The sequence below is a fragment of the Lactuca sativa genome, chromosome 6, assembly GCF_002870075.4.
Source record: "Lactuca sativa cultivar Salinas chromosome 6, Lsat_Salinas_v11, whole genome shotgun sequence".
NCBI lineage: Eukaryota > Viridiplantae > Streptophyta > Magnoliopsida > Asterales > Asteraceae > Lactuca > Lactuca sativa.
This window is the reverse complement of record NC_056628.2, coordinates 137,810,937-137,822,350: the sequence shown is the minus strand read 5'-3', so window position 1 is coordinate 137,822,350 and position 11,414 is coordinate 137,810,937. Positions and strand designations below refer to the sequence as shown.

At 34.1% G+C, this 11,414-nt stretch overlaps 1 protein-coding gene across 6 annotated transcripts; it reads left to right on the top strand.

Annotated features, from left to right (window-relative positions):
• Window positions 1–399: 399 nt before the first annotated feature.
• On the top strand, window positions 400–6,344 carry LOC111893935 (sister chromatid cohesion protein PDS5 homolog C). Of its 6 annotated transcripts, none has more exons than XM_052764726.1 (16): window positions 400–635; window positions 834–1,018; window positions 2,127–2,330; window positions 2,427–2,608; window positions 2,706–2,832; window positions 2,911–3,099; window positions 3,198–3,245; window positions 3,354–3,401; window positions 3,490–4,602; window positions 4,711–4,797; window positions 4,866–4,927; window positions 5,023–5,074; window positions 5,152–5,229; window positions 5,339–5,403; window positions 5,485–5,547; window positions 5,706–6,344. In XM_052764726.1, exons 2-16 carry the CDS (start codon window positions 917–919, stop codon window positions 6,004–6,006), a joined length of 2,721 nt encoding a protein of 906 aa, XP_052620686.1. In that variant the 5' UTR covers window positions 400–635; window positions 834–916; the 3' UTR covers window positions 6,007–6,344. The 6 variants fall into 6 exon arrangements, with proteins under 6 accessions (XP_052620686.1, XP_052620681.1, XP_052620682.1 ...); XM_052764721.1 differs by having other exon boundaries at window positions 2,911–3,108; XM_052764722.1 differs by having other exon boundaries at window positions 440–635; window positions 889–1,018; window positions 2,911–3,108.
• The last annotated feature ends 5,070 nt before the right edge of the window (window positions 6,345–11,414 follow it).

The following is an 11,414-nucleotide window of genomic DNA, read 5'->3' as shown; positions in this document are numbered from 1 at the left end:
ACATCGATGGCGCACACGACCGTCCAAACCACACCCCCACCTCGGTATGCTTTAAGATATTAACATTTTTACTACACCCGGATGATTTGTCTTTATACAAATTGTTGTTAAATTGTAAAAAGAAGGCCTTAGAATAATAAACCAAGGAGATATGAAACTATAACAATTGTTTTATTTGTCTTGTCTACAAATTATTTTTAAATTACAAAAAATAGGACTTAGATTGTAAGTTTAGTAACCCAAGAAAAGACTTATGAAAGTATAGTAAAAGATTTAATTGTCTTGTATACGAATTGTTGTTAATTGCAAACAAGGACATAAGAATTGTCTTTTTACTAAATTGGGCCGAAAAAGAAAAGATAAATGATAAATCATTCGAATCTAGTTTAAAAAAGGGAGCATTTACTTTTGAAAAATTGCAGATGAGTATCTTATTTTTTTAACTGTTTAAATACCTACAAAAATGCTCAAATCTGCATACTTGTTCCCTTAGATTTCCTCAATTTTCTCGATCTCTTCCAACCTCGATTCAAATTTCACACAAACAACTACAAGCCCTAATTCCCCTTTTTATATCTCTGTATCTATCATATATATCTATATATCGGACATATACGAGCCATTTTAACCTATCGGTATCTTCCTTCTCTCTCTGCTTTTTAGTTTCTCTCTCTCTAGACAACCAGACACTCTATTTTTGTAATACTGTTGGGTTTCCTCAAAAGATATCTTGAAAATTTAGAGGTTTTTTTTTCTTCTTCTGTACTCTGTATATCCGTTGTGGGATTTTGTTTTTTGTTTGTGTTGCGTCGTTTCACGGTGACTTTTGTTAGGGTTTCGAATGGTGAGAGGAGACTGAGGTGGAAATTGACTGGTTTTGTGGTTCAGAAAGATCCAAGAAAGAGGGAAGCCGAAGATGGCATCTACAGAGGCCGAGTTAGAGCAACAGCTTAAGGAGGCAGGGAAACAGTTATCACATCCCCCGGATTCGGTCGATGGACTTCTCCCTGTTCTTGATGTAAGCCCCTAATTTGAGTTTCGTTTCAAAAAGATGCCCATTTGATATTTGAAATTCGACCTTTCGCATTTCCAAATCTAGAATTCGACACATTTGACACTCGAAAGTAGGAATTATCAAGGAGTGAGTGAGAGTTTAATTGGTATATTATGTGGAAAGCTTTGTGGATGATTTGTGATAAAACTAGTCTGTTCAATCTTGCATCTTCTATACATGTTGCCTGTTCTACAGTTTTCATTCTGATTCAAAACAGTTGGGGTTATCAATAGCAATTTGAGGTGTATGTATTGCTTTCCCAATTCCAAGTATCTTGGGGTACCTAGTTCTACAAATGCCTTTTTTTTTTTTTTTTTTTTTTTAATTTCTTGTTCCATACTTGCTATCTTTGTGATTTTCGCTTTATATATTCTAAGAACAACATTACTACACGTGAATCACCCAAAATCTTCATTACTTGGTGTTCACCTGAAATCACGTAGAATTTATAATTCTTAGAAGCTCTAGAAAATTAGGAATTTCCCCACCTCTGATTGAGGTTTGAAAAATTGATCTATAATTGAGGGTAACCAATTAGGTTTATGATGAATATTTCTTTTAGCTACAAAGGAGTGTGCGCCTAAATCTGAAACATACTGCTCTCTGATTTTGAGATATATATATCCTTTAGTTATAGGGAACATAGAGTGTCAAATCAACCATAGAACTTTGCTTTTAGGGTGATAAGAATTGCAAAGTTTTCTTTTTTAAAAAGTAACTTAGCTAATTTATCTAATGGCACCCATTATAAGGCATTTAAGATTCATTTGGATCACATAATTCACTTTAGTTTGAATGTTGGAGCCACTGAATGCCGTATGAATATTCAGCTGATGCTCAACTACTACTAGTTTGTGTATAGTTGTGGAAAGGAGACAATATTTTTCACTTTTTGATGAATATTTGTGCAACAAAGAAAATTGACGCATCCTTGATATCAGTAAAGAAATAATTGTCTTAGATTGATATAAATACGTGTGAGTAATCAGTAATACACTTTTATTGATTATAATACTTTATGTTTTATCCTTAAAATGAAAAATTAATGTTTCTTTTTGACTTTGCTCAATAGCAAGTAGAGAAACTTCTATCAAAAGTTGACCAGTCCCCGAAAAAGTCAATGCTAGATGCACTGAAACCATCAATGAGAGCATTGATTCAAGACAGTCTTTTAGGGCATTCAGATGTGGATGTGAAGGTTGCAGTTGCTTCATGCATTAGTGAAATAACAAGAATCACAGCACCTGATGCACCCTACAATGATGACCAAATGAGGGTACACCATACAACCATACACCCCTCCATATCATATACTTTCTTTCCTTTCATCTTCTCATTCTAAACAAACCTCTTTTGTGATTGTCTTTCACAGGATGTTTTTCAACTGATTGTTTCCTCCTTTGAAGATTTATCAGACCAATCTAGTCGATCTTATAACAAAAGGTCATCAATTCTTGAAACTGTTTCCAAAGTTAGATCATGTGTCATCATGCTTGATCTTGAATGTGATGAGCTGATTGTGGAGATGTTTGAGCATTTTTTAAGATCAGTAAGGTGTGGTGTATAATGTATTTCATAAGTGCTTGATTTATTTGATTTAGGATTTAATAAACAAATATAATGACTGTATCTTTATGCACAATTATTTCAGGGATTATCATCTTGAATCCATATATTCATCCATGGAAAATATAATGGTATTGGTTTTAGAAGAAAGTGAAGAAGTTTCAGTTGAAATGCTCAAACCAATCTTGGCTAGTGTTAAAAAAAATAGTGAGGTAACAATTAAGACTTAAGAGTTTTTCTTTTAGTTTTCCATTTTTTTTTTACTGATAAAAAGTTTAATGTCTGTTTAGGGAGTTTTACCAATAGCTAGAAAGTTGGGGGAAGGGGTGATTTTGAAATCTGCAGCTAAGTTAAAGCCTTACTTGATGCCAGCTGTCATATCTTTAGGTGATACATTAGATATGTACACTCAAGTTGTGGCTTCAGTATGTGAAGGGACACCTGCTACAATTGAACATGATGATGAAAATGCTTCAGGGGTACAACTGGTATTTATTGATTGATTTCATTGACTAAATTTGTGCTTCTTTTGACTTAATACATTACAAAGACTTAATAAATTTTCACTCTTTTTCAGGCCAATGAGAGCAAATCAACAAAGGGATCTCTAGATGAGACACAACAGGCATGCTTCATTCCTTTTTTTTTTTTTTTTTTTTTTAATTATTAAATTCCAATTGCTATAAATGGAAATATTTAATGGCTCAAATTATGACAATATGGCATGCTACAGGCTGATGAGAGTAAGCTTACAACAGCATCATCAGATCACACGGATCAGGTGTTTTTTTTAATTAGTTTAAAAAAAATATATATATTTTTGGCTTTTAGTAAATATATTAACAAGTTGAAAAATAATTGTTAATTAGGTGGTTAAAGAAGATACATGTCATGATGATGAAGATCCTACTTTAGACAGATCTCCAAAGTCAGTTATGAGTAATGGAGTGAAAGGGGATGAAGAAGCTTCAGTTGATCAAGAACCTTCAAAGAAGCCACAAGAAGACAAAAACGAACAGAAACTTGATCTTGATGATGTTGATGAGTCAGATGCTGATGTGGCAAAGCCGGAATCAAAACCAGAACAGACTTCCAAAAGTACAAGGACTAAATCCGACACAACAGTAAACTCCGGGGAGCCTTCTGATTCTTCTCATGTTGAAGGTGAGAAAGAAGAAGCAGAGAAACAACCTGATGTTGTTGTTCATACTTCGCCTGTTAAAGAGTCTTCTAATGAAGCAGTTAATCCATCAGAAACAGAAAAAGACGAAAACGCCCCTGAAAGTAAAGCTGAGAATGTTTCTTCCCCTTCCCCTTCTCAAAGTGACAGCCTTCCAGATGAAAGTCAAGTCAAGAGACCCGTCAGGTCCAAAAAGAAACCACTTCAAAAAGACGAAAACGCCCCTGAAAATGCCGCCTCCCCATTCAAATCCGGAAGCCCGAAGAAAACCGGGCGGGCCAAGAACAAGGCGGTTGCTGCCAAAGTTCCGGCCGCCGCCATTGATGAATCGGAAGATGGTGGTGATTCTGATGATAATAAGCCTCTGAAGAAGGCTGATAAGAAAGTGGATGCGGGTAGTTCAGGGGCAAAACCGTCAAAAGCATCAGGGAAGAAAGGGAAGCAGAGTGGTAAGAAAATGGATGTGGGTGAATCAGGGGCAAAATCGTCAAAACAGGGGAAGAAAGTCGATGAGAGTAGTATAAATGTAAAACAATCTGTGAAGAAAGGAGAAGAAGAAGATAGTGATTCAGATGCTAAACCACTGAAGTTGTCAGTTAAAAAGGGGGAGAAAAGTAAAAATGTCGAGGAAGATGAGGAAAGTGATTCAGATAGCAAGCCACTGAAGGTGTCTGCTGCTAAAAAGGGTAATATTGGTAATTCAGGTGAAAATGTTAAATCTTCTTCAAAGAAGAAGGATGATGGAAAAAAACGTAAAACTGTTGCAGAAAAGGAGCAAACAAAATCTTTATCGGGTGATGATGTCAGTAGTCTCTTTCTCTCTCCTTTTTCTTTTTTTTTTTTTCAATTTAAAAAAAGAAATTTATTTAAAGATAATGTTTTTTTATTTTTTTATTTTTGGATTATGAAGGAGATGGAGGAGTCTTCTCCAAAGTCTGCAACAAAGGGCACCCCAGGGAATAGTTCAAAAAGGAAGCGTAATACAGGAAAAGATAAAGTACGTATTCCAACTGTGCAAAAGACGTAAATGCCCTCATCCTCTCTAACATATGAAAAATATTTCAGGTGAAGTATGATAAAAGCCTGGTTGGTTTGAAGGTCAAAGTTTGGTGGCCTGAAGATAAAACGTAAGTGCATTTATTTTATGATATTATAATTTTGATATAATTTTAAAACAAATGATTTCCATTGAGTCATTTATTTTTATTGCTGTTGGTTGTAGGTATTATGAAGGTGTTATTGAGTCATTTGATTCTGCTAAAAAGAAGCATAAGGTTATAATATGCAAATGCTTTATTATATTTATATTTATATCATCTTTTCTTGTTCTAATATGTTTAGAGTTTAACAGGTTTCATATGTGGATGGAGATGAAGAGATATTGAATCTGAAAACACAAAAATGGGAGATTTTGGAACAACAGGATGAGGTGAGACTTGAGAGTGAGGACATGCTGGAACTCAAATGTCCAAAATGCCCTTACTATTATGATGTTGTTTTTGTTTGTGAAATTGTAGCTCATGTGGTTCACTTCACAGGAGCCAATCACCGAAGCCCAAAATGAAGAAGAAGAAGACGAAGAAGAAGAAGCTTCCCCTGAAACGTATATTTACATTTTTAACCTTTACCCTTTTCACTTTGATTAATTTCTCTCTCTCTAATATTCTCGCTTATTTTGATTCAGACACAAAAAGAAGAAATCAAAAACCGACCCCACACCATCTGCTTCTAAAGATTCTGCCAAAAGGTACATCTTAAAACATGCACTGAAAAGGGTAAAATGGTCATTTACACTTTATGAGGTTCCATCTTTTAACAAATCTGCTTTAGTTTGTTTGTTTATTTTTTAGCCAACTGTCCTTATTTTTTATACAATTTTGACATGTGTAAATAAACAATAAGCAGAGTAGGTGCCACGTCATCATCTGTCAAATCAAAAGGTTCTTCAAAAGACAACAAATCCACATCTCAAAAAACCAGCGCCAAGTCAACCGATGCAGCATCCGGAAAGTCAAAGGAAGACGAAGAGACACCAAAGTCAAAGGCGGTCAACAAGTCAAAAGGTAAAACCCCTCAGACCGCCACCAAGTCCAATTCCAATTCCAACGGCCCCGGAAAGGCGAAATCCGGTTCCGAGGAAGCAAAAACTCCGGAATCCACAAAGGGCGGGTCAAAAAGTGGAAAGAAACGAAAGAAGAGGAGTTAGAGAATTACGGTAAGCCATGCATATGGTTTTTTGGATGGGGGTGGTGGGATAGGAAGGGGGTTAGGGGTAAGTTAGTCATTTCATGTTATTGTTTGGTAGAAGAAGTATTGGTCTTTTGTAGGGAAGGAAGGTATTTGTGGTGATTATTATTATTATTATTATTATTATTATTATTATTACTATTATTATTATGATTATTATTAGGTTAGGTTGTGTTATAAAGGAGTTAGATTTATGATTTACTCGAGAATTGGCATCAAATATTGTTTGACTTTTGTTCTATTTTTCTTTTAGAACCTTGTCAATGATGATTGGGTTTTGGATTTTCGAAGTTTTTACTTTAAGTGTTCATGTTGGGGTTTTTGCAAGTATCGGGGTTTGGTTATAGTTGGGCTCAATGGTTTGGCATGATGTGGATTGGGCCTATGGAGCATATATTATTTCACAAGTTCATAAATCATTATCAACTACTATTAAGATCATGATCACAAAAACATTTGCATAATGTAAGAAAGTAATAAAATTATATATTGTTAAACTGATGCAATTCCTTTCTTGTAAACTGTAAGCGATTACAACTTTTCATTTCAATGGGTGTGGGATGTGATTGTGATGCTTTCACACTTGTTTAAAACAAGGTTTCATTTTGGAAGCTTAAAATGCCTTTATGAGTTGATAGCGTAATACAACGAGCATAACGCAATCAGTTAACGCATAATACAATCACTTAATTTTTTTAATAGATTTGTTAGATTTGTGAGAATATTATATTCTATTGGAATTGTTTGAATATTTATAGTTAGTATTTTTACTAAAATATTGTAACATTATAAAAATTCGATTTAAATATTTATACTATAATCTTTTATTCAATAGGTAATGTATAATTGGAATTTTTTGTTTATTTTTTTTGGATAATCTAAATGACAAAAGTAATATTTAAGTTTTTTTTGAAAAATTTCACTAATTTTGCGTTTTAAAAATATTTTTTTATTTCCAAATTGAATGGCTAGAATTATGTCTCATGCCTCACAAAATATAATGGTCTTATATATATATATATATATATATATATATATATATATATATATATATATATATATATATATATATATATATATATATATATATATGTGTGTGTGTGTGTGTGTGTGTGTGTGTGTGTGTGTGTGTGTGTGTGTGTGAGGGTTCATGTGAAAATGCAAATAGTTTGCGAAAACGCGAAAACAAGAGAAAACCATGAGATTGTGCCACCTTAACCTTACATTTTTGACAATAATCCATTCAAACTTTGAACTATGTGATGATAATAGATGATACATAAGAAATTGTTTCATATTAGAAAAACATGATTTTTGACATTTTTATTATGAAAACATGAATTTAATAGTGATTAAGGTCGTGAAAATAAAAATAGTTGTTAAAACCGTCTTTAAATCTATATTATCATAATACAATCCAATGTAAACTTATTATCTTTAATTTATTCCTACTAAATTTAATTTTTATAGTACTTGTGTTTGATTTTTTATAAGATAAAATATGTTTTCGCGTTTTTGCAAGATGTTTATGTTTTGCATGAATCTACTTATATATATATATATATATATATATATATATATATATATATATATATATATATATATATATATATATATATATATATATATATATATATAATGTGGATGATAAGTATTGTGTGGAGAAGGGATTAATGTGGACCAAGAGTTTAAAATACATATTCTAATAGAATACATATTCTGATTAAATACAAATTCTGGCAGAATACATATTCTGATTGAATGAACATTTTGAAAAATAACAAAATTTTGAACCATGAGCTGAAGAATAATAACAAAAGTTACATTAATTCTTATAGAATACGGGTAATAATTACTAAAAATTACATTTATTGTTAAAGAATAAAACTAAAAAAACTTTCAAATCGGGAAAAAAAACATCAAAATCTGACAAAGACACTAATCCATTCTGAAAGAATAATGTTGTTTAGAATCACTTTCAATTTTGTTGTTTGTTCTTCAAGCATCAACTTCTGTGAAAACAAAACCAAATTGTAGTTTAGAATCCAATAATGCATTAGCAAATGAAAAATAAAAAACTAAATTCCTTTGGAAAAATATGTGGACTTGTGAATTGCACCAAAACCAATAACCAAGAATTGTAGAACATGCATAAATTAGTAAGAAAATATCCATATTCCATTCCAACAGAATCAGAATTCATGATTCCATTCCAATAGAATTGGAATTCAAGATTCAATTACCGTATGCATTTTGTTGGAATTAACTCATAAGTTTTACTTCACCTGATCATTATGTAAAATAAAATTCAAATATTTAATTACCTCACCTCACTTTATTCATACTGTAGTATAGATTCTATAAACAAATCCATTATCACATTACCAGTTATCAATTAAGCTTGCAAAAGGTAAAAACCAATAAATCATATAACGTATTACTCAAAAAAAAAAAAAAATAAACAATAAGGCTTCAAGTATATGAAGCTAAGAATTTCAGCGAACAATTCAAATATCAATAGTTTGAATAGTCAAAAGAACAATACAATTTTATTATCTTAATCTAAGAAGTTTACGGTAAAAAGGCAGTGCATCCTCAAAATTTAAGTAATTTGAAATTGATTGTTATGAGAATCAAAAGTGGACGTGGTGGTGGAATTGTAAAAAGAAAAAAAAAGATTTCTATTAATCTATACTTTGTGCGTCTATACTTTGTGCGTCAATGTAGGTTCCCAATATAACAATTGAAACACCATAAATCAATTTCAAACTAAACTCATACAAACACAACCGAAACTAAGATTTTAATTGAAATCCAGAAAGAACTTCAAAGGAACACTTTCCGTATCCAATCAAAACCCAAAAATAGAAAAACGCTAATAGAATTTGATATTCCTTTCAATAAACATGTAAATCCAATCAATGCCAATATAAATTGCAAAAACCAGATTGTTCAACCTCGATTGCGGCCTTGTGGGTCACAATCTTTGAGGGAAATCGATGATAGACGTGATGATGTTGACGAATGTGAGTAGGCAATTCGGGATCGGAAAAGGAGTAGAACTCATTGATCGATAGTTACAGATGAACAATATGTGAATTGACTTCACAAATCAAGAACCTTGAATTGAAATCCTTAAGAAATCGTCTTAGATTCAGCCTCGATTAAGAGTTTCAAGATTGTCGCTGTAATATTTCTTTTCCATGGGGTCGGTCGATCGAAGCGGGAGGGATATGGCCGAAGGTTTGATAGGGTTTTATATAGAGTAAGAGAAATTAAATATCCTCCTACTTTTTGTTCCTACATATCCTCCTATCGAATGAAATGGTGACATGTGTAACATTTAATGTTAATTTAATGAGATTTAATGATATTTTAGGATACTAATATGACATATTTCATCATTTAAATGGATAGCAGGATTGGTAGGATCAAAAGGTAGGAGGATATTTAATTTCTCATAGAGTAATTTGCCTAAATTAAAGGGTAGATGATTTAATTAAAATTAAATAATGCTTGGCCCATATTAATCCCTACATCCACACAATATTTGTTCATCCACATTTGAACATACCTCTCTCTCTCTCTCTCTCTATATATATATATATATATATACATATACAGTAATATATTGTATTTTACCTTGCCTGGGGCGTCTGCTAGTGCTTAACCCTTAATGTTGGTGCATGGGCGGTAGCTGATATCATGCTCCTCTAGTTCGATTGCTTATTTCGCTAATCGTCGGGACGTCTCTGGCTTGAGCAGTATTTGTTTGATCGGACAATTTGTTAGCACCTCTATCTAGTGTGCTTAGAAGTAACGTCTCAAGTGCCGCACTGCATAGATGAGTGCTAGCACTAGCTTTTCGAGAATAGGGTAATTGATTTCAGGACCCTACAACACTTGACTGACAAAATAACTGGCATTTGCCTGCCCTCCCTTTCCATGATTAGGACCGAGGAGATGGCTTCATCCGAGGCTGAGAGGTATACCTACAGTGTTTCGCCTGGGACAAGACTGGCTAATGTGGGTAACCTATGCAGGGCCTCCTTGATCTGCTAGAGTGTTGCTTCTGCTACCGTTGTCCATTGGAAGTTGTTCTTTTCAATGCACCATTTGAGGGTGTAGAAAAGCAGTAAATGCTTTTTCTGCTGATTTAGAGATGAAGCGACTTAGTGCGGTCAGCTTACCATTTAGTCCCTGGGCATCCCACAAGGTATTCAGGGATGGCACCTCCATGAATTCATCAAATTTGGTTGGGCTTGGTTGGATCCCCTTCTTAGTAATGTAGTACCCCAGGAATTGGCCTTCCTCAACACCGAAGGTACACTTTCCTGGGTTCAAATTCATCCTAACTTTTTCCATCGTTTTAAATGTTTCCTCTACATCATCCAAGAGCTTCTTATCGTCAGGGCTTTTTATGACCATGTTGTCGACGTAAACTTCAATATTCCTTCCAATCTATTTGACGAAAATAGAGTCTACTAGCCGTTGATAAGTCGCCCCTGCGTTTTCAGATCGAACGACATTTTGGTATAGCAGAAAGCCCCATGGTCTGTGTAGATAGCTGTTTTCTCCTCGTCTTCTCTACTTATCAAGATCTGGTGGTACCATTTGTATGCGTCTAAGAAACATGTTAACTTGAAGCCTTAAAAGGACTCGACTTTTTGGTCGATTTATGGTAGATGGTAGTAGTCTTTGGGGCATGCCTTGTTCAGATTAGAGTAATCGATGTACATACGCCATGAACCCTCGTGTTTCCTTACCATGACAGGATTGGCAATCCAAGTTGGGAAAATTGATTCTCGTAGTATCCCCGCCTTGGTTAGTTTAGCAACCTCCATGTTGATTGCCCTATTCCTGTCTCCCCCCTGAACTTTTTTTCCTGCTTGGTTTCTTTAGTACCTGGTTTGATCATAAGCTTGTGTTCTATAACCTTCCTATCTACCCCTACCATGTCCGTAGGGGTCCAAGAAACGATATGATTGTATTTTTTTAAGGAGGTTGATCATTTCCTGTCTCATGGCTGACGCGAGGTTGCTACCTACGCAGATTGGTTGGTCCGAGTATTCCTTATTGATGATTTCCTTGTCACTTTATGGCTTTATGCGCGACTTCATGTTCTATTGCACTATTTCCTCAGGTTTCATGATCTCGTAACATCATAACTCCTTTGGTGGTGTTGCGAGGACTGTTCCCGCCCCTTCTGTGGTGCTGAATTTGATAATCTCATGCATTATTGATGGGACTACCCTAAACTTGAGCAGGGCTGTCCGCACAAGGATGATGTTATGCTCTGTCGGGTGTCTTATCACGACGAAGTCTATCAGGGCTGTCTTCTTTTTCAATCTGTCATGGTTGGTCAAT